General features: G+C 40.3%; 1 protein-coding gene across 4 annotated transcripts in view; it reads left to right on the plus strand.

The window, feature by feature from the left end:
- IGF2BP3 (insulin like growth factor 2 mRNA binding protein 3) overlaps positions 1 to 19,981 on the plus strand; it is a 114,245-nt gene that overhangs the window by 58,005 nt on the left and 36,259 nt on the right. For 3 of the 4 annotated variants that reach the window (XM_037383651.1, XM_037383652.1, XM_037383650.1), the window contains 2 exons: positions 10,967 to 11,018; positions 11,112 to 11,175. In XM_037383651.1, coding sequence (XP_037239548.1) covers positions 10,967 to 11,018; positions 11,112 to 11,175 — 116 coding nt within the window. Of the gene's footprint in view, positions 1 to 10,966; positions 11,019 to 11,111; positions 11,176 to 12,751; positions 12,852 to 19,981 lie in introns of those variants that run through there. The other variant, XM_037383653.1, reaches the window with a different exon arrangement.

Raw genomic sequence — 19,981 nt, forward strand, 5'->3', positions numbered from 1 at the left:
GCTCAACCAAAAGATGAGGTGGATGTTCCCATTTTTTTCCATTTCTTCCCCCTGCTCCCACCCCCAGTACTTCCCTGTGTAGCTGTTGCACCCATTGCATACACGTTGCAAGCTCTTTGAGGCAGGGGCTACCCTGGTTTGTTGCTGCTTTTGTTATGCACAGCCGCTGTTTAATGCAAGAGGTGTGCGCCATTAATGGCTTGAAATAAATTTTCCCCTGCTCTAGCAGTCCTCTACTACTGCCCTGCATCTTCTTGCTATGCTTGGCTCTGAATAGCATGTTTCATTCTCATCCAGATGCCATGAGCAGGGATTTAAGAGCTGTGGCTCCCTAAATATTCAGCAGGCGAATAACCCAAGATTTCTTAGTTCCTCTTACACCGCCTCCTCTTTTTTTCCCATGTCAATAGCAAAGCACTGAAGTACTCTTTCCCTCTGTGCCTAAAAATCTAGTTCCCCTTCTGTTGGGCTGAATATTTTGCTATGAATCAGTGAAAAATCAGAATGAAGTGTACATTCACACAGGCATATACTGGGGATTTACACTCCCACTTCCCTTATTTTAAATAGTGCTGGCTTTTTAAATGTCAAAATTAAAATTTTAAGCTTTTTAAGGAGAACGAGTTGTTTTGACAAGAGGAGATAGTTTATTGTAGAGTAAATGTGAAACTGGCAAATGACGTGCAGCTCCTTGGTGCCCTGCAGTATTGTTCACCTTTATTCTTAATTTATTACTACTGCAGATATTTTTGATTCATGTGCAAGGGAATATTGCTGTAGAGAGTTAAAGTACTTTTACTGGAGGATAGTGTGTGCAGCTACTCATGGAGCAGCAGCGAAACAGGACTGGAGCCACTTACCCAAATACTTGCAGTGCCTGTTTGAAAGCATAAGGAAAAATCTGCATCAAAATTAAATTGAGTGTCCAGGTTTCTGGAAAATGTGTGTTGTTTTTTGGTTTTGTTTTTTAAACCAAAGCGTATCACTCTAGCACCTGGTGTTACCAAACTGCTCAGATGCTTGCACAAATGTGACTTCTGCAACGGACAGCTCTAATGGCTTTTTTAGCTGCTAAAGCCTGATGTCTTGGGCAGAGGTGATTTAGTGGAATTGAAAACTTGGCTGTAAAATATAAGGCAGAGACTTAGGTCTAAAGTTTACTGTGGGGCCACTGGAGCCAGTAAGAATAGAAAAGACCTCTGCTGTGTTGTGTTTGTTTTCTTGTGCTTTTCATAAGTAGGCCTGAGGAGTAGCAGGTGATTATGTTCTAGGCAAGCAGTTCTCTTTGAATAAAAGAACATTATACAACCCAAAAGCATGTATCATCCATGTGAGTTGGTATTCCCGTTCCTATATGAATTCCACAACTTGTAAGGAATAAGGCTGTTTCAGTTTTCAGATCTGTGCAACTATAGAGTATTAATTACTGCAAAGTGAGGGGAATGGTGTGAACTTGCCTCCTTCGTGATTGCATCTCTATTCTTTTTCCATTTATAAGATGGCAAAACATGTTCTAATTTTATTAATAATGAGGCTGTGCAATAAACCTCATTGTTTGAAAGCTTGCTGGTGACTGAACACATCCTTCAGGGCTGTGAGTGGAAGGTTTTCCATCTCTCTTTTGTAAAGGCCCTGAATGCAAGTAGACAGGAGCAGAGATCACTCTTGAACCACGTTAGGCTTAGTTAACTCATTTAGCTATGGCTGTTCTCCTCGACTTGTTCCAGTCATCTTACTTGTCATTTGATTGCTCCTTCAGAATTGGTGCTTCAAAGTAATCTATAGTTTGCAAGCTGTCAGCTAGCGCTTAGAGTTCACACTGAATTGTTTTGTTTGGGTATGTATAGGTCCAGTGGTATTAGAGTAGTGCGTGTCTTGCAGTCTTAGTTTCTAGTTTAGATAATCTCATTCAAAAGTTTGTGGCTTTTTTGTAAACATCATCTTAAGCCTTACCTTTCAGATTAGTGCATGAGCTGGCTGTAATTCTGGCATACTTTAAGCTAGACTTGGAAATCTCATAGATCTTGGTAAATGTTTGTTTAACAGAACTTTATGATAATATCTCTTTAACTTTTAGGGTTTTTTGATAACTTGCTTTTGAGTGTTTAAAATATGTGCACTTTTATGACTATCTGAATTATTAGGTAGCTGCTAGATAATGTGTTTTACCACAGAAATTTTCTACACTCCAAAATCTGATGATTCCCCTTTGCTCTAAGGTTCATGTTTCTGCAGCTTGAAGGCTTTGACAGCACTTAATTGTTGTTGTTTTGCAAAGCTCATCTCTGTTAGCAATGTAGAGACCTTTACTGTAGATCTTATTTTAATCCAATTCTGCAGCACAAAGTAAATAAAATACTTGAAAGTAGTCTTGCTCTACCAAGATTTTTCCTTCCTCCTGTAAAGTGGATATAACTTGTATTTTTGTCTGACTTCGGGCTGAATTCTTGAGTCCCCCTCCAACCTCCTCTACTTCTTTCAGTGCCCAGTTCCCCTGCAAACAGCCATACAAACTAGGAGAGGTGGGTTAAGAAAAACTTGTATTCTCTAGTTGTTGGGATGACTAGCAATTTTGGGTATAGCTGTTGCAACTATTCAAGTGACTGAGCTGCCCCATATGTTAGGAGACTGCTATTGGTGATCTGCATTCAGGTATAGGAGTTTTGCCATGCCAGCAAAATTACTGGGGAGGTGAGGTAGGTGACATGCACTGACAGCTTCAGGGAAAGTTTTGTATGAGAGTATCCAGCAACCCAGCCCATGTGTCTGTAAATCTCAGTAAATGCAGGTAACAATTCCTTCCCTTCAGCAGTCTCTTGTATTTGAGAGACTTGTTAATTTAGAAACTAAGCCTTCTCTGAAATGTCTGGTCCACAGCAGTGCTGTCCCTTAGTAGGACTGCTGGGAAGCCAAAGACATGACCTGCATCTTATGGATGGCCAATTTAAAAAGGAGGAAGGGGAATCCTGTAAATGTAACTCGGGTAAAATGCTTCAATCTTTTTATAGCTTTTCCTGGTTATAAAGGTATCTAAGGTATTCATGAAGTAGTTGTTGAGGATTTATCTTTTTCCTGAAAGCTTGTCATCTTGAGTCTTGTGCTCAGTAGAGGGGATGTCTCAGAAGTGATCGCCATCTGAGCTCTAATATACTTTATTTTTATCTGCACTAATCTGTGAACTAAATCCATTTTACAGGATTTTCCTTTATGATTCCCTCTATCATTTTTAGATAGTTACAAGCAGATCCTAGAGGAAATGCTTAATACTTGAATATGGGACAGTCCTTCCCATGAAGATTTCCCTCCTATCAAGCACTGACTTGGCTCTGTTTCCACAATGCGCCAGCATACCTGTACCAGAAGGAGCAGTTTTCCTTGCGTGGCGGCCTCTTCATGAAAATATCCCTGAGCTTTTGTCAAGAGATTTCTTGGAATGTGTAATTGTTGATAGGTTCCAAAAGATGATTCAAAAATTGATTTTTTTTAGTCTGACAGATTTCTGTAATAGTTGCAGGTTTCCAACTTTACAGAAGGCTTTTTTAAAAAGAACTATTATTATGCTGAAACTAAAAATATCAGATTAGCGCCGGTCTTGCAGAGCAGTAATGAAGTGGCATCGAGACTTTTTAATAGCTACAGAAAATAGCTTTCGAAAGTGCCTTTTTCACACACGCATGTGTGCACACACAGAGAAAAAGAGTAAAATGTATAGGAGAAATACAGTTCTCCCTGATAAATCTTTCAATTAAAAAGAACACATTTTCTGTAATGATATAGAGTTAATGTAATTGGAAGGACTGAAAGGTTGAGGAGGGGGAAAGGGAAAACAAGCTCCCTTTCTGATTTTCATGGCACTGAGCAGGACGTTGCAACTTGCACTGTGGGGCTGAGCAGCAGTCTTCTGACAGAGAGCAGTGCTGGATGCCTCCACAGGAAGGTGTCGAAACAGACAATAAAACACCAATTGTATTACAGTATAATGCTCTGAGTAAAGCAGAAAATTCATCCTTTATCCCAACGTATTCTCCAAACATTCTTGTAAAATATGCTGGCTCCCTTGCTTTTGTGTAGTCTATCATTTAATCAACGTTGGGCAATGGGTGCTCACTGGATAGTAATGCTTTTATAGCTTTTTTTATTTTCCTTCCCTTTGGCAAACTACAAATCAGATTGTAGAAGTAGTGGGGAGTGTTTCCACTTAAACTGGCCTCCTTGATGCGAGAGGAGGCAGATGAACACGAGCTAGTGTTGCTGCTGCTTCCTACTACGTTTCACAACACCCATCTGCCAGCCCGGCATGTGATCCTTCCCGCATGCCCAGCCGCAGAAATGTCCTGGTAGCCTGTCTGCCTGGGGGGGGAGGGGGGCAGCAGTGCCCACGAGGAGATCCTGGGAATGGGGATTAGCTGTGTAAAACAGCCATTGCTTTCCCAAAGGACTGAGCTCCATGAGGGTGCTTTTTAATTTTCTGGAAATCAGGATGGGTACTGAAGGAGGAGTGTTGACGTTAATGCTAACCTGGTTCATAAGCTCTGATGTTATCTAAAAACTGGTCTTGAAGTTCCACCTTTAGTGTCAGGAGCGGGGAGTTTAATAAAGTATTGTAGCAGATACTGTGCAGTGCTTAATTGCATTCAGATAATGTTGCATAAATACTTATTTCTCTGTGTTTTCAAACTTGTTTTCATTTAATTTAGATGAAGGGTGGAGAGGAGCTGCCAATTTGGCCATCTCTACATGATTCGTTATTTCATAATACCTGTATCATATTCCCTCTCGCTCCTTTCCAAACTGAATTATCCCGCTCCCTTTAATCTCTTTGTGAAGGAGGCCACCCATGCAACTAATAAGGTGGTAGATTTTTTTTTTTGGCCTTTCTCTAAACATTTCTCAAGTACTTTTTTAACCTTGGAGACCATTAATGCCATTTGTGAGCCTTGATACTATGAGAGGGTTTTGTGCATCCCGTACCTCCTTAGTGTAATGCACACTAATCTTTCCTCCCTATCACACGTTCAAGAGACTATTTCCAGCTTAGGGTTTAATGTGGGAACACAAAAGCACACAAGATAATTTTGCCTGCCGCGTTCAGTACCTGGGCTAACTTTGTAGCCCAAAAATTTCTTTTGCAATTTCTTCTATGGTCAGAGCTTCATTAGAATACTTTCTCAGTGAATTTTTCCATCATATGAATTTTCATTTAAAAAAAGAGGGAGTTCTGAAGCTGATCTTCATCTGTAATGCTTGACACTTGTTGGATTCCTCTTAATCTTTTCTTTAGAACCTAACCTTTTTCTATCTGTAAATTATGCTAATTATACTTCACGTGATTTTTGACTAAGCAGATTTAAGGCAGGTCCTTTTAAATGTTGTTCTTGAATACTAGTGTGGTTTTAAAGCATTTGCTCTCTCTCTTTACCTCTTTGTTTTATAGACCTCGGAGTGTGTATGTCTATATGTTTGCTTTTTTTAAATGGCCCAGCAGTATTACCTGGAAATATGTATAAACACATGTGGTGTATGGAGTTGGTTATAGTAGTTGTAGTCATGGCTGCATGTGATGCTGAGACCTATTTTCGGTTGCTTTATGTCTTTTGCGTAATTTGAAACACTGACGTTGAAATAGTCCACCTCATCTCTTACCTCCTTATTTTTTTTAATTGAGCATTTCAGATTTCCCTAATGAGAACACAGTAAACGGGGACCTGGTGTTTGCTCTTAGCGCAGTTGGGAGGGACATTGGCTCAGGCTGGAGCATGGCTCTGCTGTCAGCTAGGAAATCCAGTGTGTGCAGTGAAGGTGACTGGTCTTGTAAGAGTTGTGCCCCAGTTACTCACCACACACTTTATTAATTTTGCAGCAAGTCGAAGACTTTCAGGAAGACAGACCCCTTTGGTTAGGGGAATTGAATGCTGCCATGACAAACTGAAATCTGGACGTTCTGGTCTCTGGTGTTGTGCAAACTATTTGAGCAGAAGTTACTATTACTTGCTAACAGTGTGCCCTGTCTTGTGACGAGCCTCAGGTCTCTTGCAGAAGTGCCGTGTTCTCCTTGCTTCCGAAAGTGGCTTTGAAGCTGCACTTTGAACACACAGACATGCTGAGCGCTGTGGAAAATCAAGCCCTCGGTGTCCAAATTGGTCATTCAATTAGTAGTTCCTTTGACAATTTTGTCTTTGTTCTCTGTGGTTCAGCTTTACATTCTTAAAACCCTGGTAATGCCACCTAAACAGAATTGTATTATAGGGTAAACTTATTAATAGTTTTGAACATTTGGATATAACTGTAAGTTCCCAGGAGAAGAATTCACTCCAGGGTTTGTATGGGATGTGGTAAATAAGCCAGAGTTATTGTTTTCAGGCGCTGCCTTTCTGGTGTGTGCAAACAATGACTTCAGCAGCTTCCAGACTTATTTTTCTGATTCTTCCAGACTATGGTCATGGTTTCGTGAAACAGTAAACTGGGTATTGGAGGGCCTACAAGATGAAAAACGCCATCACCACACGCTGCAATGAGTTGAGCCATTGCAAACTGGCTTTGCCTATCCAAATGCCCTCACAAGGTTCTGGAGGAACAACTTTGCCCTGGCAGGCCCTGTGCTGGTTTGGGTACTCCATGTCCATGCTGCTCTGCCTTTACAAGGGACCGACACGCTCTAACCTTTTTGGTGTAAATGATGAAAACTCCTTTCCATACCTGGCTTTTTTTGTTTCCTTTCTTTCTACCTTTCCTCTTCTAAATCAAAAAGCCACTTGCACTAACAACTTCTCTCACCTCATATTGTTGACTGATGCTCTCTATCCATGCTACCCGCCTCCTTTTTTTTTTTTAATTATATCACCCAGAACACTCAAAGCCTTTACAGCCAGAAATTTCCACGTGGTCTTTTACTGAATGACGCTAATCCTCCTGTCTAATTTTTCTCTCTCTGCTATGTGTGATTTCCATTCTGTTGTCTAATTTTAACTCCCAGTCAACAGGACAGGAGTCATGGAAGCAGGAGTGGTGGTCTAATGGCTCTGCATGAGTGGAGGAAATGACTTCAGGTTATACAGCACCACTGTCAAGTTCCCATCGCTAAGTGCATGTGTGAGAGAAACAACATGGGTAACTGTGCTTATGGACCAGATGTCTTGAGACTAATTTGCTTATGGTGTAGGGCAGAAATCCTGCAGCACCATAAGATGATGTGTATCAAATAGTCTGTTCTGAAAGTGCAGAAAACAACTGCTCTGGTTTGTTCAAAGGTGCTACTTCTAAACCTGTGAAATTGTTCAGAACTGGGATATTTTTAATGTGTGCTTTGAGCTCTTGGCTCTACTGAAGAGTAACGTTTCCTTGTTTTTTCCTTGTAAAGCAGCCTCAATTTGTGGGGCTTGGTGTAGGGTAATAATGCTGTTTATAATGAAGTCAGAATTGGCTTTTAGAGCCTGATGAATGAAAGTCCACAGTATAAGACTGCAGCTTTTTGTGAGAGAGACATCTGTGCTATAACGAGCAGGAGACCCAATTTAGACAACTGTTAGAAGGAGAGCTCAAGAAAAGGAAAGACTTTTTTTCTAGCTTAGATTAAATATTTGTACAAATAAACTTTTCTTTTCGGCTGCTCATCAGAATTGCTGCTGCACCACCAACTTGGCTTTGAATTTTGTTCCGATTGCCCAACAAGGCTGTACACGGAGAGTGTTACGGAAGAGCAGCTTAAACAAAACATGTTTGTTTTGCAGCAGAACTACAGGCTTTGGGCTAGAGAGAAAAAAATTTGGGGAGAGGGAAAAGGCAGTGTGAAGAGAAATATGAAAAAATGAAGGATGTGGATAGAAACTGGCTGTTTCTGTAAATACATGTGAAGCAAGAAACACATGCAAGAGTTGAGTAGTGTGTTTTGAAAATGAGTTACGATAGAGGATCTGGCTTTGCAGTTGTGATGATTTCTCCCAGCTGGATCAGCTGTTTCAGTTAAGTGTTCTCACCCATGAAGGTTGCTCCTCTCACACACACACACACACGCACACCCCCCAACTGCTGCTGAATCTTTTTTACTAGTGCCTTTTAAATACAGTCTGGTTAACGGGCTATCCCTGTGGTGTTGATCTCACTTAAAACCTTGCTGCGTGAGACTGACAGTGCTGGAAATCTAAGTGTCTACTGAGGGCAGTGCTGTGGAGCACAAGTGTCTTTGACCCAAGAGGATTGTTTCCCATTTTGGTTGAAGAAAGCTCCAATCCTTTTGAGGAAGATTCTCATACATCTGTTCAGTAAAGCAACTCTTCTAGGAACACGGGAACTCAAATCACTTGGATTAAAGCCCAGATGGACACTGTCTCTGACTGAAATGGCTCAGAAGAGGATTAAGGAGCAGCGTAAGTGGAGAACTCCTGGTGGAAAGCGGTGGGATGCTGAATGTGCCATCCTGGGCTATTCCTCAGCATTAACAGCAGAGGAGACTTTTGGTTCTTAGGCTTCTTGAAGGAGATGCAAGACTAGAGCGTTGAGTGGTTTTTGATGGCTGATCAGAAACATAATGAAAGTAGTTTTTAGAGAGAATGTAGTATCTTTAAAAAGTTGTGTGGATTCAGCTTTAAAGCTTTTATTTTCTTGGTGAAGCTAGTGACTTTAATACATTGGTCTTAATGTAAAGGTATGCTTAGCCTAGAATATAAATGTATTATGGAAATAGCTTACAAAATGTCGATTAATTATTATCCAGCGAATTCTTGTGGTACCTTTGGCATTCCAGCTTTGCTTTCTTCCTGTATGATTAAGGATGAAAATGCAGTTCTGTGATTTTGAGGTGATGCAGCTTTGGGGCAGAGTGCCTATGAGCTGGTGGTCCGCACAGTTCAAATATAATAACAATTTGTCTTGCTAAAGACATTAGCTCACATTGTACTATGGTCTGCTGTGTAATACAGCATGGGTGTTGACATACTGTAGGGACAAAGAAATTGTTTTATCAGACTAATGAATTCTTCAGCATCCTATTTCAAGTAAACGCCTCGGAATGGATCTCTAAGCCAGTGTCTTGCTTTGCTGCTCTTGTTTTAAAACACTGACCCCGCCTGAGATTCTCTTCACCCACAGATTTCAGTGGAAGCACAGTTACCCCTTAATCACGTGTGGTAACTCTCCTGGCATGTGTGGAAGTATGTCCACAGACACGCAAGACCTCCCAACTCTCCCACTTGTCTGTGCCAACATTTAAAAGGATCTACCACAGACTTCTAATTTATTTTAATCCCTTGGAGCATCTCTGCTTCAGTAATATTTAGCAAACTTCTCCTTAGATAGTTTCAAATTGTCAGAGGTGAGGAGTGGCAGAAAAATTATATTTTAGGGTATTGAAAAGGCAAACTCTGACTAGGCTAATCTCTACTTGTCTGTGAAAATAAAACAGTTGCCAAGAAAACTTATTAGACCCTATACAAGAAGGATAGGGAAATTCTGCAGTTAGAAGGAATAATGCATTGCTCAAACTTGGTGAGTTTTGCCTTTTGAATACCTGGTTTGAAATTTTACCTTTGGGTGTCTGTGTGCAATTTCAATTTTAGTAGGTGGTAAAGACTGAAAATTATACTGATGCAAGTTGTCGTCAAGTTTGGACATATAAACTGTGATTTATCTTAAAAATGTCTTTTATATTGTAGTAAAAGTATACAGTACATGAATAAATTATAATTTTGAAACCTTAATCTCGTGAAGATGTAGATACTCTGAATTTTACCCTTTTAGGGACTAGGGTTTTGTGCACACTCGGTTGCTGGTTACAGCGAGTGGAAGCACACTGCAAGAAGAAGCTGCACAGATGTGTTTTTATGTCTACTGCTCCCCTTCTGTCCTGGTTCTCTTCCTTTCCCAAAAAGAGTTTCTTCCCTCTCATAATGACATTTCGCTTTAAGAGACTAACAGAAGTGAAGAATGGCACTTTGGTTACAGAGGAGATTTCAAGTTCACTTTTTTACTTCTTGATGTAATTTGTGTGAACTTTTCCAGCACCGTCTTAACTCTTGAGACAAAACATTAGGATGCAGTAACCCACAATGATGTACTTGTCTTCTGTGCTAGTTACTGCCACAGTCATGGTTTTCTGGAATGATATTTCTCACCAGGAAAAAAGCAAAATATATACTATATGAATTCTAGAAGTGATACAACAGTGGGTATTTTAATGTTTTACCAGAACATTCTGACGCCTTGGTTTTCCTAAAAGTCTTGTTTCTTGTCCTTTCTTCATCATTCTGCATTTGACTAGAATAAGACAAATTGTGCCAAATAGAACTATTATTTGGATTTCTTTTACCCCTTGCCATATGTTTTCACCTATTCCTCCCTAGCTTTCTACCGAAGGACAAATTAATTGTGACTTTCAAATAATTGTGCAGATACTGTTGCGAGTGCTTCCCCTGGAATAGTTTTTTTGGAAAATGTCAAAAGAATTGTGGAACAGCTTTTGATGTGCTGGTTATTCTGGTTAACTACTTCATGTAGACAGGTCCCCACTAAGTAAAGAGAATAACATTTTTATGTATGACCTACTGGGGGGGTGGGGGTGCAGAACCCCCAGTGAGTGACAAAGTTGCATATATGTACTTGAGATACATGGAAAGATTTTATTCCAGATTTGCTCTTTAATTTTTCCTGCCTTTGCTTTAGCCCACTCTGGGAACAGGTGACTTGGTTTATTTTTAGAGTTTGGAACTTCCAAAAAGTCACACTGCACTCACTGTGAGTTATATTCTGTATTTTCACATCCATGAGGTTTTAAACGCAGATTTTCTGATGTGAGAAAGAAAATGAGCAATGTGTTCTTCCCAAAATAGTTAACATTTCTTGATTATTGGTGTGGATATATTGAATGCTCTGCGTTCTGATGAGATTATTACAAATTTTAGTGCTTTTACATGCTTTTTTGTTTTGTTATTCTGTTTTGAAATTGAAATCTGTAATTTCTTTTACCTTTTGATAGGTGCTGGATAGTTTGTTAGCTCAGTATGGAACAGTGGAGAACTGTGAGCAAGGTATGGCTCTACTCTTAAAATTGCGTTTAGATTTGTAGTGGGAAGTGAGTGCACGCTGAATGTAACCTCTGTGCGTTGTGTTTTTCTCTCTAGTGAACACTGACACGGAGACTGCAGTTGTAAATGTAACGTATGGCAATAAGGACCAGGCTAGACAGTAAGTATCTTATTTACTTGTTACTGTCATCTAACTTGCATTTTGGAATTTATGTTGCTGTGATTTTATATGCAACTTTTGCTTCTGATTAATTTATCAATAAAATGATCATGTAAGCGTTAACTTTTAAGAAAGTATTTCTGTCTTCCCCTTGCCAGGTCTTGTGTGCTCTACCTTAATTTGCTGGGTTTTATCAACTTTTCCCACACTTCAATTAATAATTTTAAAAATTGAAAATTTGGGTAAAATTATTTGAGTGAGGAGGGCAGAAAGTTAGTGATTTGCTGATGACAGAGGATGGGAGTTGTTCTCAATTATTTTTAGCTGTGTTTTAAAAAAAGCTTTGTGATGCCCTTTTACAGTGTCGGTTGTTCTGTGTCTGTCTTCTGGTTAGCAGCTACATTCTTCTGTTTGTTTCTGTTATTGTGCAATGATTTTCCCCTAAGATTTTTTTTTTTTTTAAATTAGAAAACTTAATGCTGCTTTCAAACACACAAAAGTTTGTAGTCTGAATACCCAAAATAAATTGTTTGGGCTTTTTGTACTTTAGGCCTTTTAATGCTTTTTATTCTTTTTAGGAATTTTATGCTTGCTTACGTCTTCAGTAATTGATCACTTTTAACCTGCATATTAAAAGTAATAGCCATAATGCCTTACTTAATGGTTGTATATAATTTTCCTTTAAATACTTACTGATATTTTATAGCATACTACAGGTTTAATTTTGCTTTTCCACCACAGATAGAAAAACGACTTGTGTTCCTTAATTTTTAATCTGGTGACATAAGCATTTTTTTCCTTCTCTTTCTAGCCATAGCAGGTTAAACAAAACCAAACTTATGAAGTAGCCTACAATGATCTTTTTAACTTTGAAATTTCTGCCACCTTGTGGCTAGCTAAATTCAGCACTTAAGATGCAGAGTATGCTTATGGAATGCATTAATTCAAATTACAAATTAAATAATACTTGTACATATAATTAAGTAATTATGACTTCTGTGTAACTTGAATGCAACACATGTATTCAATCTTTCAAAGTGTTAGGTTATTTGTTAGTGTATACTAAACAAATGTGATGGGAAACTCGTGTCAGTGGCATCTCCTGTGTACACTGGAGCTGAAGGAAACAATGTTTTCTTGAATTCGCTCTTTAACATCTCTCAAACCCTGAATTGTTCAAGTTCTTTAGGTTCTTCTGTTGTTAATTCTGTTGTGCAGTATTTAAGAAAAATGTTGAATTTCTAGTTCTGAAGAAACCTATGGTGCAATGTTAAAAATAAATGCTACGTGTGCCAGTTCCTTCTTTGAAAATGTAAGAGAGAAGTAGCTAAAATACCATGGAAAGAAGAATGATATATTTTTGAGCTGTCTGTCATCTGTAATGTCTGTTCCTGGCCTTGTGCACTCCCTTCTGAAGTTGAAAACAACAGTGTACAGCTTTTCCCCCCTCAAACTGTACTTGTTAAATTTTAAGGTCAATTCTGAGGAAATGCTGAGATAAGCTAAAACTATGCACAAGTGTCTGAGATAAAATTTTGTTTTGCATGAGAGATCACATGACAATAACTGAAAGCATCTTGAGTCTGAAGCAGGTGAATTTAGTGTCCATCGTGTTGGAGGAGGACCTGAAGAGATACAGGTTGAATGATGACACAGAATTTGGTTGCCTTGAACAGGTAGGGCAGGTGGAGTAGTGTGATTTACGTTTGTGAATTGTTTGATACAGGCACAGGGTTTTCTAAGGGGATGAATCCGTTTTCTGTACAGAAAATATTAGCTCAGATTGTCTGGGTTCAGGATGCAGCCTTGCAACCGTTTAGAAACCTTTAACAGAAGTGGCTGGATAGAGGTTTTCCTAGGAAAAAAACTGTGAGGAATTACAGTGAAGATTCACTACAGAAGCTGTGCATGTGTGGCTTTTCTGTGTGACTGTGGCGGTGTTTCATTTGAATGGTTTTCCCAGACACGACCTAGCTTTGCTTCTGGTAACTGGCTGTGGTGGACAGCAGTATACGAGTGCTGATAGCTGATAAAAGGCAGTGTTGGTCGGCCTGTGCAGTACAAGGGATAACAAGAACTGACTTTATCAAAGGCTGTTTAGAGTTGTTGAGAATCAGCAGCTGGTAACAAGCTTTGTATTTTGAAATTTAGCTGTTTATGGCAAACGATGCTCTTAGCCATGACTTTTGGAGCGAACACTGTGGCATGAAGTTTTCTATGCTGCCGCATACAGTGGGTGCCCAGTTCTGATTTCTGTTCTGCACTTCTTGTAACACGTCCTACCCTCACAGTTAGTGCTGGCTGACAAAACACGCAAAGTTGGCTGCTTCCCCACTGGTGTGGCATTGTTGTGCCTGTTGCAGTGTGTACCAGCAATGCCACAGCAGTGAAGGTGCTGTAACACAGTCTAGAGATATTTTTGACAAGCAGTTCTAAATGAGTGTGGTATGCATTGCTTGGAGGATGTTAGTTTTGAACAAAACTTTGGTTCCACCCAGCTGGGAAACTGAGCCTTCTTCTGTCTTGCAAATCCAATTGTAGCGGCAGAGGATTGTTTGGTGTTTTGTGTTGGTTTTTTTTTTTTGTTTTGTTTTTTGTGTGTTGTTTTTTTTTTTTTTTTTTTTTTGCCTGGGCTAGTGCTACAGTTGCAGCATAATCAATACAGGGCTGCATGCAAATCTGACTTGCGAACTGAAATTTGTGAAGAATGCAGTCCTCATGAGAAACAAGTCTTGGACAAGAGAGCACACAGCACCTAAAATGTGAGATGCACACAGTTATTGACTTCTAGTTGGAACGGAGGGCTATGGCTTTGACCTGTTGTGGAGATGCCTCTCTTTCCTAGCTGGACAGGTATGAGGTGGTCCTGGCAGAAAAAACAGGATGCTGCTCCTTGTCTTGATGTGGCCAGAGCAGGGGAGCTAGTGTGGCAGATCAGGTACTTGTGGGAAGCCTGGTAGGTTTGTGGAGAGGTGTAGAGCAAGCACAGAGTTATGTGCGGGCCTGGGAATACCACACTTTGCTCTTCGGGTGGCGAGGAGAAGGCTGGGATTGCCAGAGCGTCTCTGTGACCCCATCCCTGCCCTCCTGTCCTGCAAGTGCTTGGGAGGAGGAGGGATTTGTTTCAACTCCAAAACTGCTTTTGCTTCCCAGAAACTGGAGGGGACCTTACAAGGCATGTGTGTGCTGCTGTGGCACGTGCAATTGCTGAACGTCACGGTGGGTTATGGAATATCTGGAAGAGAGGAGTTCAGAGGGCATGGGTCAGTTTGAAGAACCAACCAGCTGCACGTAGGCACTGAGGCAACTCGGGGGTGTCCTTTGGCAAGCAGGTCCCTCTTCTCACAGTATCAATCCCTGACTGCAACTGGCAGGGCACGCTGACTGTGTCCTTGTGACGTGCTGCCACCTAAATTATGGCTGTTACCTTCAAAAGTTACACTGCCTTCTCTTTCCCTCCCCAGAATGTTCTACTGTATAGGTGTCTAGTGGGTGCTACAGGATTTAGCTCTATCCAGGATTTTGGAAGGAAGATTTTGTGCAAAGCTGACCTTGCATATATGAAGTGGTTGTATATTGTTTTAGTATAGGGTTAGGTGTTTATTTTTTATCTTGTTTTTTAGCTCAGGAGTGAGGTACATGTGCTGGCTGTGTTTGTAACTGATGGTGTATTTTACATGCGGGCTGCAACGCGAGGAGCTCAGGATCTGCATCTTTGCAGGTATAAGTAGGTATATTACTTTGAGTGTTAAGACACTAGTGGTCACCTTTTAATTGGGATACTTGTAAAAAAAGAAACAGGTTTTTTACCCTTTCAATGAAGTACAAAGCTATGTGTATGCACACAACATGTATGCTTGATGAATGAATAAGAGTTCACGTAACTAATACTTTTACATGCCATCATGGGTCAGGGCTAATGTTGCCATAGGAACGGTAATACTGAAAATTCAGTGGTGTATGATTATAAGCTTAGCTTTATTTTTTGCTTTGTTTTTATTTTCAGAAATACTAATGAAACTTTTTTTATTTAAGGCAAAAAAAAATATTATGCCAAAGAAAAATTACCATGTGTATCTGTCTTCTCGGTATGCAAATGTATCTGTTCAGGGAGGAAAAACGAAAGGTGGTGTATGTACAAGCTGCATGTGGGAGTGAAATATGTTCTCCATCTAGTACTTAGTGTCATCGCGCTATCAATGGATGAATGATTTCCAGCACAAGACTCGGTGCTTTTACTGTACTCATTTATCTAGGACGTTTAACCTCCACTAGCATCAGAAGGGAGAAGGCTGGGCAAACATGCTCTCGTAGGGAGCTCATGAGAGGACAGCCATGAGATGTCATTTTGATGGGAAAATCTCAGGTGACTAATTCACAAAATATTTGTTTAAAGGTTTCATTTTTATGTAGGGCTCCTCTTACTTCTGAGCAGGTGTCATGTGAACATAAGCCAGGCTGCTATACATCTTAGCAGAGCATAAGCAGTAGTCGCTGCAGTCTCTTAAAGAATTTGTTTTATAAAAAAATTCTGAACTACACTATGAGATTCCTCTGTACCAGCTCTTGCTGGTATATGAAATGGAAGCATTTTCCATTTCCACTAAATATTAATTAATTTTTAAAGAAGATTTGGGGGAGGAGAGCACCTCCTAATGAGGAAGTTTACTGAATCTTTCTCCTTCTTTATCCTCATTAAGTGACTCTAAAGCTTTTAGCCCTTGTGTAAAAGGTGGTTTGTGGATTGTTTCAGTAGGTACCAGTGGTGCACTCAGACAGAGGTAACCTGCGTGGCCTTTAATTTGTGGCTGTGGAAGGAGACCCTCGGCTCTGTTTGGGAAGGCAGAAGTCTTTGAGGAAAGACAGAGGTGGTGTTGCTGTGGTTTGGACTTAAGTTTCCAAGGTGGTCAGTCAACGTGAGTGTGTTTTACAAAAGGAGCTGGATTTAACGTGGTTTTGGTGGACTGCAACAGTGGTGATAACCTTGACCAAAACGGGTGCCACTAGCACTGTGAAGAACCAGTCGACTACTTGCTTTCCTCTGAGGCTCAGGCTTTCCCAGGGAGCGGGGACGGCTCTCCTCATAGGAAGTGCTGTCCTAAATGCTGTTTTACAGGAATTTTTCTTCCATCTAGAAGGCAGTGCTTAATCACTCATTGCTCTTGGTTTCTCCCCGCAACCCCCTCTTTCCTGAAGCAGTGCCTAGATTCCTCTAGAACTTTAGGCTTCTTATGGTGCTGAAGGACTACTGAGAGCTATCACCTTGCCTGATTCCAGCCCTATGTTTCGTGCCACAAAACTGATAAAAATTAGTTCAGAACAGTTAAATAAAGGTGTATGACAATGCCTTAAAAAACCTAATGCAAACTGTCAAATGTTGAAATGCGAAGGCCTGGCTCAACAGCCAAAGTATCAAAAGCTTTGGGCTGTGTCTTCTGTAAGAAATGCACCAAAACTGTGTATTTGCTGCATTACTGAAAATTAGTTATCATGGCATTCCGCTGTGGGTGCCTAAATTGGTACAGAATGTGGGACCACTTACCTAGGAAATGTCAATTCCACAAAAGACTTGAGAGAGCAGCATTTAGTTATTGACTCTTCTGACTTCTTATCACTTGAACAAGTCAAATTATAAAACAAGTCAGCCTATAAGATATGGAGATCTCTGACTCGGAGGATGTTAGTTATTTTAAAGTTTTCTCCATAAATATATAGACTAACTTAAACAAGTGATACTACTGTATTATCTCTAGTGTACTGGATTCTCCAGTACACAGTACTGCAGGTACTGTAGTATCTCTATCATCTAACTAGAGAAGTGGACTCTGAAGCAGGTTTGCCTTCAAATAACTTGCTCAAAAATGTGTCCACTGTTTTTTTAGTGTGTTATTTTTCCGTGTCATATGGCTTTGGTGGCCAGGAGTTGTTCACCGCTGGCTGACAGAATTGATTTTCCACAATGGCAAATGAACTTTTCTCAGTTTGCTTTGAATTTAAGGTACTCTACAGTCATATAGAACCATTTGGCAATTTTTTTAAAAAAAAAGTTCCAACCGTCTTTCCAGGAAAAGTATGGCATGTATGTATGCCAGTTGTTGCTGAATGATGTTTGTTCTGAAGGCATATAGGTATGTAGCTTGGTTGCAAACAAAAAGCCTGGTCTTTTCCTCCCCTACCACTTCTGAAGAGTGAGAAATCTCATGCACTGATTTAACGTAAGGTTTTGTATCAGTGCTGGGATTCTGGTCTAATGTTTTAAAGCCAGGGGAAATTGAAGCATTTTGGGAAAGAAGCAATGTCTGAACTTGTTGAATGAATGCATGGAAGGGAATGAATTGGGATAGATGTCAATCTAGAGCCTACCAGCATATCCGTGAAATCGTTGGTACTCATCTCTCTAACATCTTGAGGTTTGATTCCAAAAGAAACAGATCTTGTGCAACTACACTGGCTGGTGGTGCCATTTCCCTCCCTGGTACTAATTCAGCTTTTTGGCTGATTTTAGGAAGATGTAGTCCAGAAATAGAGGTCTCTTGTCACAACCAACAGGAGCTTAGTATGTTTAGGTTGCCTAAAAAGGAAAGGCTCCAGACCCCTTTCCCAGATAGGATGTCCATGGAGAGACACTTCAGTGAAAGGCCTTTTGGGTATCGGAAATCTACACAGAAATTAAAACTGGAGAGACAAATCCATAGGAACACAAGTTTCACTGGTCTGGCTGCTCACTGCCCTTACTAGTTTGTAAACATGGATTTCTGTGTAGTATAATGCTCTTCCAAGTCTGTGGAGTAAAAGTTAAGAAATGTCAGCTTTGAAATGGCCTCAGCAAATATTAATCCAGCTCTCTTGACATATGCTGTAAGAGATCCTTCTGTTACGGAAGCAATTACACTCCTGCCCTGTTCCCAAAGGGCCCGTGTCTCATTTGATGAACAGAAGTATTTAATGAGCAGTGATCAGTTACTCAATATTTTGCTTTCCTTGATGTTCATTGGTGTTGCCTTGGGCCTTATTTATTACCAGCCCTTATTAAACACTGCTTCAAAGACACAATTTACTTGTTTTTTCATAAATTCTTTACTGTCTAGCTGGAGTATTTTGAGGGTGCTGGCTCAACTGGGAGATGAGGGGCATGTTATCCTCAGCATCCATATACCGCTTCTTACCTGCAGGGCTGCTGCTTGACACCCAGACTGTCCGAGGGGTCACCCAGGAGGTGAATAGTACTTTTCACTGGCTGCCTTTGACAATTTAAGTGATTGGCTGGCATCATCCTTTATCTCTGCAGTAGAGGCAGGAATAAAAATGTTGCTGAGGTTAGCATTTGGTAAACTGGCAGTAAACACCTGCCAGCGTGCGTGAATGGAGGGGCTAGGTTTAGTTTCTGAATGTGAGGCCTTGCTCCAGAGCATACAGTTACTGGAGCTTTTCAACAAAAATGTTGGTGGGTTCTTTAATATGAGATGGAAACCTCCTCCCTCCCATTACTGTTTTTGATTTAAATTTAGTCTTTAAACAAAATTTATCAGTAATCTTTAGTCCAAGATTAAGCCTGGCACTTAGAAACTAGGCCAAATCGATGCACGTTTCATTGATAAACAATATATTGCTGATAATCTGAATAATACGCCTTCTGTAGCAAAACTTGAAATATCTTTCTTGGGCAAACATGTTAATTTTATACTGCTAGCTTATTAGTGTGTTGCGTGTAGCTTAGTTAAGCCTACTGTTTCCTGGCCCTTTAATTGTATTGACTACTTTGTGAGTGGTAGATCCTTGACTCTCCAGAAATCTGTAAATTTTAAGTTCAGTTGTGCTCTCTCTGTGAAGAGGAGACCAGCAGGTCAGGTTGATTTGCAAACTTGGCCCCACCTTGGTTAGAAAGAGGGGCTGGGCAGAGGGAGAGCTGAGCGGGTGGTTATTCAGTGTGATGGGCCACGGTGAGAGCACGTTGTGTGCATTTGGGCAGTATCCCTCTGTGCTATTTGAGACAGGGTTCTGCTTTGCCTAAAAGCACAAGAGAACTCGAAATGCCATTTAAATGCCTTCTAACACCTTTGCATCTGTGGAGAATTTAACAGATGCATTGGCTTGAATTTCCTGGTCAACTTTTAAACCTGCTTACAACATGACTAGTTTATAAGTTGCAAGGTGTTGTTGTGGTCTGCTAAGTGGTGTTTCAAATGCTATTGACTGGCTTTGAATGCTTTCTTTCCTGCTGAGAGTGAACCAGGAGCTGTCTTTCATAGCGTTCTTTACTCTTTTTTTTTTTTTTTTTTTTTTTGTCATAGCTATGTCAGTTATTACAAAAACTCCAGCCAAATAGCTGTGCTGGCAAAAACCCTAACGAAGGTGCTGCGATAGCAGCTAAAAAGTTTTCCCTCTGGTGCAGCTTTAATTCTATTTGGGAAACTGATTTAAATTAAATCAGGCAAAAGAATGCTTTTGAGCGTATAAGCTCTGTCTCCTGTGAGGTTTTGCTGATAGGGTTGCACCAGCAAAACCTTTAAAGTGCACAGAAGCCCAGAGCAAGCAAGAACTAACTTGTAGTCCTTAATATGGTGACTTAAAAAAAGTGAAAAAAAGAAAAAGGGGAAAAAAAAAAAAAGGTTGTCTAGTCAAGATCTTGACTGAAGAATTTTGAATGTAACTTTTCTTCTTGGATTCTTGGAACTGGTTTATGGCTTTGTCACATGATTTAGAAAGAGCAGAAGTCTATATCTGAGTGACTTGTCATTTCATAAGGCCCTGCATGTGATTGTGGTTTGTTTGGTTTTTTCCCCCCCCTCCTCTCTCCTCCCCTTTG

The sequence above is a fragment of the Falco rusticolus genome, chromosome 4, assembly GCF_015220075.1.
Source record: "Falco rusticolus isolate bFalRus1 chromosome 4, bFalRus1.pri, whole genome shotgun sequence".
Classification (NCBI taxonomy): domain Eukaryota; kingdom Metazoa; phylum Chordata; class Aves; order Falconiformes; family Falconidae; genus Falco; species Falco rusticolus.